Below are 16586 nucleotides of genomic sequence, written 5' to 3'. Positions count from 1 at the left end.
ATTCTGCAGTTGTGCTCATCTTCAGCTCAATGCATACATGAAACCAGTGGCACATTCATTAACAGAACCTCTTGTCGGACACACGCACCTAATCCACACACATTTATGTACATACGTATAGAGATGGAGATGCCTCGATACAACTAATTTTCTCCAATGCAGACATCTGCAATGTTGTGAAGTACATAAAGTGCCTATATGATCCAATCAAAATGTTTCACCATGATAATTTGGTAGATGTTTACAAATTGATGCAAAAAAGTCTTTATCCTTCGCTATAGAAGATTGTCCAGTATTCAAAATGAGTTGTGTTCTGATGTGACAAGAGCTGAAGATGTCATGTTTCCTTTTAATCTTCATATCTAGTGACCATAACTCATTTGTCCTTTGCTCGATAAGCCAGACACACAGATAAGCTAAAGTCGAATTTAAAGTTTAGTTATATGAAGCTGCAGGCATGTCAGGCTGCAGCAAAGAAGACGATATTACCAGTCAATATGTATTTCTAAGTATTTATTTTGTTAGCTCTACAATGCACGTATAAATGGGCAAAGATACAAAAAGCGCATTCTTCTTCTCTGTTGATCTAAACATGATTTAATAGACATTATTGACATAAACACCTGTGGCACATCTGGTAATGTTGCAGGAGTTGGTTTTATCAGGCAACTAAAGGAAAATATTACACAATTTGAAACAAATTAAACATACAATTTTTATGACTTATTTTGTGTATAATTGTCTATATTTGGCCTAAATGTTTTAAAATTATTTGTAGGCCTTTAGGCAATAAAACCAAAAAGAATGTCACAGGCACAACCATTCAACGCCAATGTCGAAGTCTGACTGCCCCCGTGTGGAGGAAGACGAGACTGCAGATGGAAGCCAGATGATTTGTAAAATAGATTTGAAAACGATACTTTATGTACTGTACACAGGTCTAAAGAAAGTGTTTAAGTTTATTTGTAGTTAATAAGTATATTTAGGTTAGAACAGTGTAAATGTGTGGTTATATTTATTAATTTAGATGCAGAAACACATGATAATACATGAACACATAGGGAAACTTATGTAGGAAGATTTGTCTGCATGAATAAAGGAGTTCCTTGCTCAAAACCTTGAGAAACCATCAAACCATGAGAAACCAGCGCTCGTAGTTTTTCAGGATTAAACTGGTTTAGGCATTTTATATACATTTACATGTTTAAAGTCAGTTCTCATTGTGTTTATAGAACAACTCAAAAATAGTGCAGTTTTTGTATTGTCTTTACGTACAAATGAGCTGTTGTGTCTATAGGGCCATTTAATATAGAGCTGCTTTATTTCAACATATGACGACTCATATACATAAACAAATAATTTTTCCCTTTTCCTTTAGATTGTTGAATGAAGGTTAACCAGCGTTGTTAGATTTGCACAAAATTTCAGTAAAAAACAAATCCAAATCTGTTTACTCATTAACAGCCAATTTAAAGAATTAGGATTCATTAGCCTCTAAATTTTAGCTTGTAACCAGTAAGAATAACATCATTTGCATTAAACTCACCCAAAACACAGAGATGTGTCTGATTATTCATCCAATATCCTCTTGTCTCTCTTTTGTACATGTACAAGTTAGAATGCAAACACATGAAAAGCAGAGTCTTAATTCACACGCTACAATAGATCAATTTATGCACCCGAGGCTGAGAGCAGGCCTTGAACCGTGGGCCTTTTTCAGAGTGCCTTAGAAACGAGACCCACTCAAGATGGTTTTGTTTAGCAAAGATAATGAAAAGCAATCCAACACATCACTAACTGACATTCATATGCCACCACAATTAGCATTGTTATCCTCTAGCAGTGTTCTTCATTAGCATATCCGCAGATAAAATAAACATGTGGAATAAAGGTCTTATTGACACTGATAATAGCATCCATCTTCATTATCATCATTACAAAATAATAGTTAAATCTGCATGCTTAGTTAGTGTTGCAAAAGAATTGATTTCTATTACAAATGACCACTTTCTAACTTTTTGTCCAAATAAAACCTATTCCAACAAAACTGCATCTTCATGGCTGACCTGAATTCAGCGCATCTGCGAACGCAATAAAAACATACATAAAAGATACATTTTGGCTTAATTGGGGGACTAAAGGGGATTATTTGGATAGAAGAGGTCAGTTTGACCAACACCAATTAAAACATTCTGCTGTATTCATAATCTTTAGCGAGACACAAGAATCTTTTTTTTAAATCATCATTATGGATGTAATAGGTTTGAGTACAGACAGACGCAGTAAATGGTCAACTACCTAAATGGTACGAGATAATTGCTCTTGATTCCAGTATTTATGTCTAAAATAATGCCTTTGCATTTTGGGATGGTGAATTGCCTTAGTTTTGATCCACAATAAAGGTCCATTAAAACCAGTTTATCAAAAATATGACGTTAACCATCGTCACACGAGTACGAACCAATTTATTCAGGGCCAATTAAACCTTACTTTATCTTTTAGCCAACAGTCAATTTGAAACGATTGACAAAGAACAAAACTAGGCATTAAATTGTACTAAAATTTCCACCTGACATATTCATACATATTTTTGCCATCTTACAATAATGGGGGTAAAACTGAGAAAGCTCTGATAGTTCTGATAGGCTTGTTTCACAATTTATTGGTCATCATTTCTCACGGTACTGATGCAGACGGCAGTTGAATTGTATTTTAACAAAAAACCCACGATGGGGGCAAACAGGGAATGATAAACAGAACAACACCAAAATCAAAGACTTCCCACGAGGGGGCAAAAACAACTGAATGAATAACTGGCTTCTCTAAAAGGCAAGGCAAGGCAAGAACAGGGCAGACGAGACAAAGCGTAACAACTAGAGACATCGAAGGAACGAACCAGCACAGGACAGCAAACACTGGCATTAGAAGGGCATTAAATGAGGAAAACTAGTAGGATAATGACAATGGGCACATGTGATGCGAAATTGCTTTTCAAAGGTCACCAAACTTGAACTTAGGAATGCAGCGGCATGCGCAACTTTGCAGCAGAAGCTTGCGTTTCTTTCTGGTCTGTTGTAGTTGCATGCGTATGAACGAAAGTCAATGGAGCACAAAGACAGGTGTGACCGTACCTTAAAGGGGGTCGCACACCGGACATGGAAGCACCGTAGAGCCATTGTTTGTAAAAATGAACACACACTACAACTCAGGACAACCCAATGGGACACTCTTAGCAAGTGCAGACATATAATTAGTAATAGTAAAATAATGTGGTGTTTCTAATTAGAAGTTAAAAAACAGTTTTACAAAATACATAACACTACGTTTTAATACGAAATTGTATGTAATATCTAATTATATATTCAAGTCAATTCAGATACATTTTTATAGCGAAAAAACTAAAGAAAAACACACGTTTACCCAAACATAGAATAAATAGATGTTACCTTAAAAAGTATTTGTATAACTTACACTGAAAAGCTTTCCGCAACATCTTGCGAGACCCAAGCAATAAGTCTCTTGATATATCTAGACCGTGATGCATGATGGGACACACTTAGCAACAAAACAATGGCCATCTGCTTCCACACAGAACACAACAATCACAAAAGACATGGTACTGTCACTGTCCACAAAACTAGAAAATACCTGACAAGAAGGGACAGGAACATGACAACATTAAAAGTAATCGGACTGTTGCGTTTGACCAATCATAATCCAAATCCAGAAAGCCGTTTTAATATTGTACATATTTATTTTAAATATTGAAATTAGCATAAAGGTTGTACGTTGTTAACATGCACGACTGCCTTGGATATCTGCGGGCAATGTAGCTACTGTGTTGTGCGGACAATTCAAATTGATTTCTATAGTGTTTTCACAATTTTGCATTGTTGCGATGCAGCTTTGCAGTAAATAAATGAGACAAACAGAAAAAAGACAGGACAAACCTGATCGAAAGGAATAAATTCTTATACTAAAATACTTACTTAACTTAAAGTTGGTTTATTTTTCAAACAAGGATTTCAGAAGAATTTTAAAGATGTAGAAAGCCAGTTGCAATGTCATCAAAACTAAAGTCAAAACATGCAATTCTGTTTCATTTGTATTGTGTGGAGTACACCGTATATGGAAGCAAACCGAGAAATGGTGCAGCATTGAAACCAGGATCTTTCTCTTTTGGCTTAATTGAAAAGAGTGCGTTTGTAACGTGGCTCTAAAATGCTCTCGGTGCAGGCAGGACGCTGTAATTGTGCTAAATTGATGAGAATTGAAAGCACTCAGTTAAAAGCAAGACACCACATTGGCAAGCGGCCTGTTGTGCCCGCTGACACAAAAGAACAAGGGCCCTTACCTGCACATTAGCATAGAGATGCCTGGGGTGAGGATCCGCCATGCTCGCTTTTAATAATAAACACATTTTCCCGTTACCCTCCAGCACAAGAGGGAGTCAAACATTCTCAGAGAGCGTTTGTCATGCATCTATAGGCTACTTTAGCTCATTTGACATACTCCATTAATAATACTGAGCTAAAACAGTACCAGTCAGAGTCTGTTGTACTGTAGGTGAAAACTCAACGCATGTTCTTGCGAGATTTCATTTGAAGTAAATAACAATAGACATACAATGAGGAGTATGGAGCTAAACATATTCGTGAACAGCACAGATCAAGGCAAGGCAAGGCAAGGCAAGTTTATTTGTATAGCACATTTCATACACAATGGCAATTCAAAGTGCTTTACATAGAAGAAATTAAAAATATCCATTTGATAAAACAGTTAAGAAATAAGAAAAATAAAAGTAACCAGTTAAGAATAAAAAAATAAAATAACATAGTTTAGAAGAAATAAGAAAAATAAAAATTAACCAGTTAATAAAATAAAATAAAATATAGTTTAGATTAGATAATCAATAAAATAAAGTACAGTGCAAACAGATCAGGATTTTTGCTCTTTGCAAATCTAGTTTGAGACATTTTGAAGATCTTTTATGAATATAAATGTCTTCTTCATCTCATTTCCAATTTTTCTTTTTTCTATATGCATCAATTATCCATGTAAAATTCATGTTTGAATCTAGCTCTGGTTCTGGAAAATCTGTCTTTCATTTGTTGTGGTCTTTTGTGTATCTATCTACCTGTCATTTTCCTTGTGCTTTTCAAACTTTCCAACTTTAGATTTTTGGTAAAACTCCAGACTTGACAGACTGCTCTCCAGTCCAATATTATTTGAATTATTATAGCAAATGGCGATTTTAGCCGCAACTAGTGGGGAGGTTAAGAACTGCAACCAATGGCTCCCCCCCATCCTTTTCGAAGCACTACGGTCGCTGCGATTTTTGCCGAAGGAGATAACATATTAGGAAACATCCTCTGTATAGTAGTTTGTCTGTTTAGGGCTACTGGAGAAACAACATGACGCATTAAGGGGACCCACAGTGTATGTAGAAAGAAATAGCCCGTTCTAAGGTAATAAAAACATAACGCTTCATTATGTAAGGTCTTTATACACCTCTGAAGACATATTATGTATATATGTTATGTATATTATATTGCATTTCCGTCAATAGATCCTCCATAGTATTCCACATTGCACCTTTAAAAAAAAAACATTTGTTGGGAAACATCATTAGAGGGTCAATCTAACAAAGGTGTAATTATGAAACAAAATTCTAATCCTTAGATCCCTGTGATATATTTTACATAACTATTTGTGTGGCTTCAAAAGAGCAATTATTTTATAACTCTTAATAGTGAAACACAAATAATAGATGTGAATATCTGATTATTTGCCGTCTTTTCTTTCTTTGTCTCGTATGCATGTGTTCCAGTATTGGCATGAAATGTATTCAGCAAGCAAGCGATACATTTATGAGACACAATAGCGCAGGCAGACCTCATTAGAACGCTACACATGTGAGTCCAATTCATCAGAGCGGCCTAATGGAGCTATTCAGAGATCCTCTCGAACACACGGGTCAAGTTCTGGCTCTTCGCTAGCTATGGATCAAAAATGGGCTTTATCGGTTCTCTCTTTAACAAAGACAAATGAAATAGTCACAAAACAGATTTAAACAGATTTCAGGGATTTTGTCTGTAACGTAAAGACATGAAGGACGCTGCAGTAAGTTAAATATCAATTTTAAGGGTCTCAATGGTCATATATAAACTATAAAAAAAATAGTTAATGTAACTATACTACACTATCTCTTGTGCTTAAAAGGTTCTTCACAGTGATGCCATAGAAGAACCAAATCTGGTTCACAAAGATCCATTCAGGCAAAGGTTTTTTAGCATTCTCCATGTTGAAGGCCCGGAGGACCAATCACTTCATACAGTCATGATGTGACCACAATAATATTGAGAATTTTGCTTTTGCAATACCAAGAAATTGACAATATGGTTACATCCCTAGTACATAACAAATTTACAAGATTTACAAAAAATTACCACAGAAAACGCACACAGCTTTTAATTAGCCGCTATTCACACATCTCCGTCGTCATGAAATGCGGTTCAGTACCAAACCCTCAAATACCTGCGGATGTTGGAGCAGAGCTCCTCTCACCCCGTCTCACGAGTGCCTGCCCTCTCCTTTCTCACAGCAGAGCCCTCTGAGCCGTGCGTTTGATTGTGAAGACCGTCCCCGGGGGGCCGTCACGGGGCAGACCACCAACACTCCTGGCCGACAGACAGGGTAAACAGAGACGAACAAAAGCGCAAGGCTCCCGAAGAGAACTCTTTGTATGGTCAGACTCGAGGGATTTCCATTTAGCCGGCATTAGTCTGTTTCCTGTTGGCCTTCCTCCACAAACCCAGAGCTACTCCTTTAACAAGACACAGGGCTCATTAGAGATAGATACCCTCACCCCTGATCCCTGTGTGCTGCGGTTATTGTTTGCGACAGGCCTGCGTCTGAAAACATATGTTTGAAGACGCACATAAATGGAGGGCAGGTGCTGTGTGTGTGTTATCGTTTCTATAGTCGAGCTGAGCTCATCTATAAGGCCAATGAAAGGATCGAGGCGTTTCCTACAGCTGTGTGTGAAGCACACATCAAAAGACGCTAGTTTGTTTAATGATGTGAGCTTTCAAATCTGTGTCATTAAAAACCAATGTGATTAGTGATGAAGACAAGCTATATTTTTACTGTCGCTCTTACTGAGGGAAATATTCAACATTGAGGTCAATGCTCACTATGAACATGAAATCACTTACTGGCTTACTGGAGGGAGATGTGCTGCGATTAAAGGCATAGTTCACACACAAAATTTCATTCTGTGATCACGCATTCATGCTCATGTTGTTGTAAACCTCTATATGACTCTTTCTTCGGTTGAACAAAGGAAGAGATTTTCTGAAATGTCTCTGATTTGTGTCCATATACTGTACATGTCAAACCAGCAGAACAATGCACAAAAACACTCAATAAAACGATAACCCTTGACCAAATCTACATGCTGTGTGCAAAGTATTAGGCCCAAACTCATTTATGAAAGCCTTTCATCAATTCATATTTTACACCTGAATTTTTTTATCTTTAACCATTTAGATACTGTATTTGACTTCCCAAAATGAGAAGAAACCAACAGATGTCAAAATGCATATCCAGTTTTGATTGAATATGCTTTCTATGGCGCATTTTCCCGTCTTTACTCTCAGATGGTTCCTTACGGCCATTCTGCATAAACCCATCAATATAAATGAATGTCTAGAAAAATAAACACAAACAAACAAACAAAGGAAACAAACACAGAACTGTAAGTGTAGCACAATGAAAAGTCCCCGTTCTCTCTCTCTCTCTCTCTCTCTCTCTCTCTTTTACAGATACACGCACACACACACGCACACACACACACACGCACACGCACACGCACACGCACACGCACACGCACACACACAATAAGGAAACAAACCAATGTTAAATGTCGAAAACCTGAAATGGCTAATGGGTGAGAGAAATACTGTAAATAGAAAGATGAATGGGAGCGATAGAAAGAGAGTTTACTTACACATGTGTGTGTATATTTGTGTGTGTGCTGCTAAGAGAGGAGAGGGAGTGTATTGTGTGTATGTATAAGGGAGAGAAAGTGAAAAGTGTATGCGTGTTTGTTTATACAAGAGAGAGAGAGTTTATGTGTGTGTATAAGAGAGAGAAAGGATGTGTGTGTGTGAGAGAGAGAGAGAGAGAGAGAGAGAGAGAGAGTTTACTCTTGTGTCCTGTAAAGTTTACTGTAAGTAAAGCTACACTCACAAACAATAAATATCGAGTAGTTATGGCATCCGCACTCCAAAAACTCACTTCCTGCTGTGACAGGTCGTCCATTTCAACCAATCAACAGTCTTTCCTTTGCTGAGGTCATGGCAGAATCTCTGCCATTGTTGACATGCAGGGATTAAGGAAGGTCAGGATGAATTAACAGGATTAACTAAACACACATTATTGTAACCTGGGACAACATGCTGCTCAAACAGAAAACACTTTTAATGAGAAATGAATCTGCCATTGTTACAGAAAGCTCCTTTGTTGATTTATTGTCCATAGAAAGCATCAGTTTATCTCTGCAGTAATATATTATCATCTAATATTGGTTATTGGTTACTCTTGTAAATGTGAACTCAACAGATGCCAGAGCTTTACCCCAAGCCACGCCTAAACGGTGTAAAAGTTCATCTGCCAACAAGACCGAAGTTGAAGTTACCTCCTCAATGTGCTGAAGCTGGATATAGTGTTGCCATGGTGATGATGCTGATGATGGATGGAGAGTGTTTGCAGGTCTCATCTCACTGACAAACCACACAATATCATCGTTCTGGGATATAAACACTCAAACGCCCACAGAGACAAAAACAATTATAAGTGTGTAGAATCAGCTACATTACATTTATTCATTTAGCAGATGTTTTTATCCAAAGTGTCTTACACACGAGGGCGTATCTTTGTTAGTTATTGCTTGAACACTCATTTTAAATCATAAACTTCTAGCTCTTACAATTTCAAGACTCAATCCTACAGATTTAAAGTAGCCTACATTGAAAAACATCAGATTGCATTTAAAAAAATGTAGGTCTCAATTAAATTCACATTTATTGATATTGAATGACACCCACAGTTGTGGTTTCAAAATCACACCTATTGTGTGTGTCTCATTGGTTCATCATGATGTCATTTGTGTTTTTCATCAGCCACTCATTTTCTTTTTTGCTTGTTAACCATCACACCCACCTCCACCCCTCCAATCAGAGCGTTTCTTATTTTCTCCCCCTCTTTCTGAGAGCTGGAAGATCACATGGAGGTCACCACAGTGATGTCTTTATTGGCCTGACGGCTGCATCCAACTGTAGCTCACATTAAACCTTGACCTGACCCTCATCATTGTTACATGCCAAAACACGTTTATTTCCTATTAAAGGATGGAAACACTTTCTTTTTTCACATTCTTGATGTTTTTGGCCACCTGGCAAGCAAGGTATTCATTTCAAAAGGACGGAGCTAGAATCGTCTACCATTATACAAACAAACAAACAAACAATACGAGCTGAAGCAACAAAAAATGCTGTAAAGTACAGGAATATCTTTTTTGATCAAAAAACGAACATCTGGTCGATTGATTCACCTCATGTAAGAATATCAAAAACATATGCAGAAAACAATACCGATACTCATTTGAATAATAAACAGTTTCTATGCTCAGTGCTTCAATGAATATGCTTGGTTTCAGTTCAACATAACACTACTTGAATAAAACACACAGGCTTAGACTGAATGATCTTTTATGCGATGGGGTTTTATTTATTTATTTTGCGCCGACAACACAAAGGATCTCAACAGCGAGCGGTTTTCACGAGTTTAGTTCCTAACAGAAAGGACGCAGTGATCTTTGCCAGTTTAAAAAAGACAGAATTCATCATTATTTGTTGAAGAGCCTCTTCTTGATTGTTTCCAGCTCATTCTAGCCTGAAATCCCTTGAAAGCACACAAACACTTGTGTTGCGGCATAGCCGGCCAAGCAGAAATATTTCCTGCGCTGCAAATTCGAGCAGCATGTCAAGTGCGCTTCGGATCCGGCTCAAGGTCATCAGGGGCAAATTAATTTAGCCTCATTAAGGCGTCGATTATTCAAATCCGTTTGATTTGTGACGATGTGGTCACACTTTTGATTACATTTGATACAGACATGACTTAGTGAGCCTGAAGATGATTTGCAGATTTGAAGAATCCGAGACGCAGGTGAAAGCGTTGGTGATGTATTCTTCTTTCGATAACCGTGGCAACCTGCACATCTGCAAGCCCACACAAACAAACCCACACAACCCTATCCAGACAATAAGATAAAGTTTTCCAGCCTGGAAAAATGTGATAATGCTCTGAGAGAGACACATCATTCATCAAGATTTCTCTTTTTGACACTTATCATCAATTAAAGATATATGTTGTAAAATATTATAATATATTTAAGATGAACCATGAAACAAACCCCTCATAATTATTTATAATACATAGAATAAACAATTACGTCGAAATATACATAAATATATTATTTGTTGTCTCATAACATGAAATGGTAAACGCTCTAAATTACTTTGGATTAAAAGCGTCTGCTAAATGAATACTGGTAAATTATTGACTTTATTCGTTTTAAATATTATATTTTAACTGGCCACCTGTCAAAAGTATTCTGCCCAAGCTCAGGGAACAGTTGGTTTTATTTATTTATTTTGAATGGAGTTCTATTGCCTCCTAGTGGCAAGAATTAATTATACCACGGATTTCATTTAAATTCAAATGTACAGATAATTTACAGATAAAAAATATAAATGTAGACAAACGTGAACCAATGATTTTTCACGGACTTTAAAAACCCAAAAGTATCCGTGGAAAATATCTTTTAATTTACTTTCTTTGGTCAAATAAACAAATGGCGTTTTAAAGGACAAACAACCTCTATCAGAATCAGAAATTAATTACACCTTGAATACACTTGTTAATAAATACACCTTAAGGCACAATACTTTGGCTAATATCATTAAGAGTGCACACATCTTTAGCTCGTGCGTTCTTTTGTGATCCTAACAAATCAGTTCTCAGTCCACATAACAGCTCTTTTTCATTCTTATATAATTATTACAATGAACTTTTATCATACAGAGAAACAAGAAAATTCAATCTTGAGAAAAAAATTAAGGGCAGCATGCAAGCACTTGTGCAGGTCTGGAGATTCATGATTGTTAATTAAACAGGGAGAGTGTCGGTCATGAGCTGAACTTTGCAGAATATAAAGACTGAAGGTCAGGGCTTCTGTGGTGTGCTCAATTCTGGAACAATGTTGAAAATGTGGTTTAAGAGGCAGGTTTTGGTGCTTTGCGTATGTGTTTGTGCCGTCTGTCATGCTGTGCCACAGTTGAGTAATTTTCCACAGAAGCCTCAATCTCCAGTCTTCCAGCAAACTGACCACCAGATTTCTCAGAAGTTTCCTCTTCAGCAGTCAGAACCTCTTGACAAGTGTGCTGTAGCTGATTCTGAGCAGATCCAGTGTGGACAACCTGGTATCAGTGGTGCTGAGTGTGAAGCTATATACTGTTGCTTTAATGGACAGCAGTGTTATTATGGGATGTCAGGTAAGTGTGTTTGACCAGTTAAATGTTTCTTGCCAAGCTGATTCTCTGATTGCTTCCTCTGTCTCCTCACAGTGACTGTCCAGTGTATGAGAGATGGTCAGTTTGTGTTGGTGGTGGCTAGAGATGTTACTCTGCCTCGTCTGAGCCTGGACACGATCCGTCTGTTGGGTGGAAGTGAAGCACCTTGTGGTCCTGTTGGTTTCACGCCGTCCTTTGCCATTTACCAGTTTCCAGTCACTGCCTGTGGCACCAGCATGATGGTGAGTTTGCTGTTGATGAAGAGGCTGCGTAGAACAGAGTTGATGTCAATCGTGTTTCTGCTTGCAGGAGGAAAATGGTTATGTGGTGTATGAGAACAGAATGACTTCATCCTACGAGGTGGGGATTGGACCTCTTGGCTCCATCACAAGGGACAGTCATTTTGAGTAGGTCATCTATATTTTCTCTTTACTGAATCCTAGACCGGATGCAAGAAGCTCACTGTTTGTTGTCTAGACTTCTCTTCCAGTGTAGATATTCTGATACTGCTGTGGAAGATCTGGTTGTGGAGGTCAACACTGTTCCACCACCTCCACCTGTAGCTGCTGCCGGACCCCTCAGGGTGGAGCTTAGACTGGCAAATGGCCAATGTGTCACTAAAGGCTGCGCAGAAGGTAATGATGTTCTAGTCTTAAAATAATGCCTCAAGAGGTGTGGTACTTGTAGCACTGGGCTAAAACTATTAACAAGTGTTCATCCTCAGGAGATGAGGCGTACATGTCCTACTACGGTGAGGATGAGTATCCAATCACAAAAGTCCTGCGAGAGCCTGTGTATGTTGAGGTGCACATTATGGAGAGGACTGACCCCAATCTTGTCCTGATGTTGGGACGTTGTTGGGCGACATCAACCCCTAGTCCTCTCAGTCTACCTCAGTGGGATCTTCTAGTTGATGGGTCAGTAGAATCCCAAGCATCTGTCCAGATAGTGTGCTGTGAACGAGTCCTGACTGTCACTTCTGTTTTAGATGCCCTTACCAGGATGACCGTTATCTGACCACAGCGGTTCCTGTAGTTGGCTCGTCTGGTCTTCAGTTCCCAACCCACTACAAGCGCTTTGTTGTGAAGATGTTCACATTTGTGGATCCAGCATCACTGGCCCCTCTTCAGGAGACCGTATGATCACTTGTTCTGTTTGACCAATTTGTCACCGCAGTACTACATGTAGTAAAAGCTCTGTTCTCTTGTTAGATCTTCATCCACTGTAGTACAGCTGTGTGCCATCCTGCTTCTGGTTCCTGTGAGCAGAGCTGTGCCAGGAAACGTGAGTAGCTTTAGTTTCTTAACATCAAATGGTGTTTGTCTGACTCTTTATTCTTTCTACAGAAAGAGACGTTCATGCAGCTATCACCTCTAGTGCACAAACTGTTGTTTCTAGTGGAGCGGTGACTCTGATCAAATGATTTGACTTGTTTTAATAAACTCCATTGAAACTGAACACGCTTGTCTTTTGTGGTCACTTTGGCGTCTTCCAATGAGTGTAAATACTTTTACTGTCACATGATACCTTGACATCCTAAAATACAACTGTGATTGACCTTCAAACGTCCTTGGGCCATTAAACTGATACCAGAGTCTGAACCTCTGCCTTTCAGTGTTGCTCAAATCCATCCTTTTAGAACACCCCTTACACATACAGGAAGGGAAAAGCTTCAGTAATATATGGTTTACCTTCACTGTTCATGTGTAACATGATTAGTAATCCACTGTACGAGCTGCTCCAGTCTCGAGGAACAGGCTAAAACTGGAAAAAAGGGATCCAATTGCCATTCTGTACCACAGTAGAGTGGATGAGTGTGCATCAAGAAGTGGTGGAAAGACTCATTGGATCTGACTACCACTCCAACACTTCGATACCAGAACTTCGAACTGCCATTTGTGCCACACATTAGTATCATCAGACCACAAACTGTTGACATATGTCCTTAAGACATCGGTGGCTAGGAGCACTGGCAGAATTAAGATTCGACATTCGTGGATGTAGACACACACTGCCGATGCCCCCTCGATATCAACAAGTATATGACCGATTGTACAGAAGATCTCAATGAGGAGGTCATTCAAGCCAAATGGGAAGGAAGTTGAGCTGAAAAAGTGAATGTCACCTGTACCGCTCTTAATCCATGGCAAGAGGAGATTGTGTCAGCTTGGAGGAAGTCTCATGACGCTTGACCGCTCCGATTTGAGAATCGCCCAGAGGGAAGATAGCCCAGAGGTGATTGAGTTAAAGGAAAGTGGAAGGAGGTTTCAAAAGACTGTTGTATGAGTGGAGAAATCCGAATCTGCAAGAGGGGCTGCTCTATCGTAAAACCAAGCCCAGATCTCAACTTTTTCTTCCAACAAAGTTTATGCAAGTGGACATGAAACCGCTACACGACAACATAAGACATGTAGGAAGAATCTGAGCTCCCATGGGAAGTCTTACCTCTAGCTGCCCCTAGGACTTAAGTGTCCATCGACTATCTGCATTTGGAAAGTAGTAGAGGTGGATTTGAGGATATTCTGGTGGTGATGGACCATTTTACCAGATTCGCCCAGGCATATCCGACGAATGAAAAATCCGGAAAGATGAAAGGATATTCAACGATTACATTTCAAGGTTTGGGTACGCTTTCCGGCTTCATCACGACCAGGGCAGCGAATTCGAGGACCAGCTCTTTGCGACTCTGCAGCGGTGGACAGGTGTCAGCAATTCAAGAATAACGCTTCAATCATACCTTGCTACAGATGTTGAGGATGCTGGAGGAGAAGGAAAAAGACAGATGGAATCATCACCTTCCAAAGGTAGTACATGCATGCAATTGTACTTAGCATGAGGAGACAGGATTCTCTCCATTCTTCCTTCTGTTCTTCCTTCGTTATTAAGACCTCCCTGCTTGCCTATCGACCTGTTATTTGGTTTCAGAGAAAAAGATGACCAATACTCACCTAAAGATTACACTGGAAAGTGGGCTCAATGGATGGCCGACGCATACAAGCTGGCTTCGGATAATAGTAAACAAGCGAGTGTATGGAACAAGAAATACTACGACCAACACCTGAGAGGTATTTTCTGAAGTGGATGAACAACGTTGACCTAAGAATAGAAAGCAAAGATTGACAAAACCAGCGAGACCACATGAAGAAGAAAAGTCAAGTGATTCAAGTTCAGAGGAAAGTTCTCCAAAAGTGTATTACTGGCTGCGTTCTTCTGACAAACAGAGATTTGAGTGAGAAAGAAATGTGCCTGATCTGGAAGAAAAACGGAGAAAGGAGACAGATTGAGAATGAATTTGCCATGGATGGGAGATTACTCTGGCTCGGGAAAGTATTCTCCCTCTACTTCTAGAGACGAATCATTCATTGATTGACTCTTCAGTTTCTCGTGCAGAAGAAGTGATGGAGGAGGGCCAAGAGAAGATGGTACCTGTGGAGAGAGACAAGTGGGTAGTCCTATGGAACAAGCTGCAAGAGATGTAGTTGTGAGAAGATCCAGCAGAGAGAGGAAACCTATAAGAGTCTTTACTTAACCCAATTATGAACGTACTGCTGAGTAGCTCTAATGTTGTCAGCACACCAGTCACCATGTTACTCTAGTGGAGTACAAAGACCAGTATATGTGACTTGTGCTTGCGGCCCACCTCTATTTCGTGGGTCCTATCACACGTTACCACCTTATACTGTACTGCTGTTTGGGGACATTAGGGGTTTATTAGCTACGAGGAACAGACTTAAGACACATGTACAGACATTGAGAGTAACATTTACACATTTATACATTCACACAAAATGTTGAAAAAGGGTTGTAAGATGTGAAAGTATTATGGGTCAGTGTTATTTGAAGACATTTATTTTGTCGGGGAGAGCGTGACACCCTGTTCATGTAGTCACAGAAATGGTAATACGTTTTTGTGTTTTTTCTGGGGCTATCTATGTGATCGTCTAGGTATTTGTAATATAATTAATGTTATTATGCCTAATGATGATGTTTAGTACTGTCCAGAGACAGTAGGGGGAGATGCTGCATTGAATGTGTGGTTAAGGGTGAGTCGCAAAGAAGAGTGCATTACAAGAGTAACACCACAATGTAAAGTAGCACAATTGTGTGTCTCCTGGTTTCTTTTCAAACAGAAAACGTATTTACTGCAGCACCCCAGTTGCACGGCGGGCGTGCTACATTTGTTTAACAAAATGGTTAGTAGAAACTTTAACATTTGTTTGTAATCATTTTAAATTTGTCTACATGAAGTCATTAAATTCCCTGTTAAAGAAACATTAACAGTAAGAACAAAAGTTCAAAAGGCTGTATTTGGAGTATTTAAAGTCAAAGGGTGGTTTATTTCTCACAATATTTATAGAGCAGTAGGTTCAACTATTACATCAATGTGGTAATAAGAACTAATACAATCATAAATGTAAAAAAATTGTATTATACATTCGTAAAACATGAAATAGACGATGTTAGAAATGAAAATTCTCTATAAAATGTCAACAAAGGACTTGCATTTCAACATTTATAGTCAAGCCAAACACCTATTAAAACCAGAAAATATAAATAACTGTCAAGGATAGTTTCTGCTTGCCTCCTTCATCATAACAGTACCGTGTGATATATGAAGAAATCGAAAGTGAAAGAACCACAGGATTTTCCTGAATGGCTCTGCATAATGCTATTGCAGCTTTTAACACAGCAAGATCGACTTGCCATAGTTATGTTTTCTAATCAAACAAGAAAAACAAAACACTGCGTTGAATGCACTAGCAGCCCTTCCAAGATGGCGCAACATTCAACATAGCATAACATTGATTAACAAGTGTTATACCTTTGCCAAAAAGGATGGAACATACTACATGATTTATGAATAAATTCCAGCATTTTGCAGGTCAAGTGCAACATTGATCATTTAATTTATTGGAGGTGGATAGATGTTAGACTTTTGACTAATTAATT

The 16586-nt window shown here is 38.7% G+C and overlaps 1 protein-coding gene across 1 annotated transcript; it reads left to right on the top strand.

Moving 5' to 3' along the window:
* The first annotated feature begins 11207 nt into the window (after positions 1 to 11207).
* On the top strand, positions 11208 to 13108 carry LOC306905057 (zona pellucida sperm-binding protein 4-like). Its single transcript, XM_079475416.1, has 8 exons — positions 11208 to 11618; positions 11691 to 11878; positions 11946 to 12043; positions 12114 to 12271; positions 12361 to 12553; positions 12625 to 12772; positions 12848 to 12920; positions 12983 to 13108. The coding sequence occupies exons 1-8, from the start codon at positions 11324 to 11326 to the stop codon at positions 13057 to 13059; spliced, it is 1230 nt and encodes a 409-aa protein (XP_079331542.1). The 5' UTR covers positions 11208 to 11323; the 3' UTR covers positions 13060 to 13108.
* The last annotated feature ends 3478 nt before the right edge of the window (positions 13109 to 16586 follow it).

Source organism: Barbatula barbatula, assembly GCF_947034865.1.
Source record: "Barbatula barbatula genome assembly, chromosome: 15".
NCBI classification, from domain to species: Eukaryota; Metazoa; Chordata; class Actinopteri; order Cypriniformes; family Nemacheilidae; genus Barbatula; species Barbatula barbatula.
The sequence above is the reverse complement of the archived record's forward strand: the minus strand, read 5'-3'. Positions and strand labels throughout refer to the sequence as shown.

Excerpts from the sequence above, each read along its gene's own strand:
- LOC306905057 (XM_079475416.1), top strand. The coding sequence starts at position 11,324 with ATGTTGAAAATGTGGTTTAAGAGGCAGGTTTTGGTGCTTTGCGTATGT. Across the intron at positions 12,272-12,360 it reads CACTAAAGGCTGCGCAGAAG|GAGATGAGGCGTACATGTCC; the intron begins GTAATGATGTTC and ends GTTCATCCTCAG. Across the intron at positions 12,554-12,624 it reads TGGGATCTTCTAGTTGATGG|ATGCCCTTACCAGGATGACC; the intron begins GTCAGTAGAATC and ends CTTCTGTTTTAG.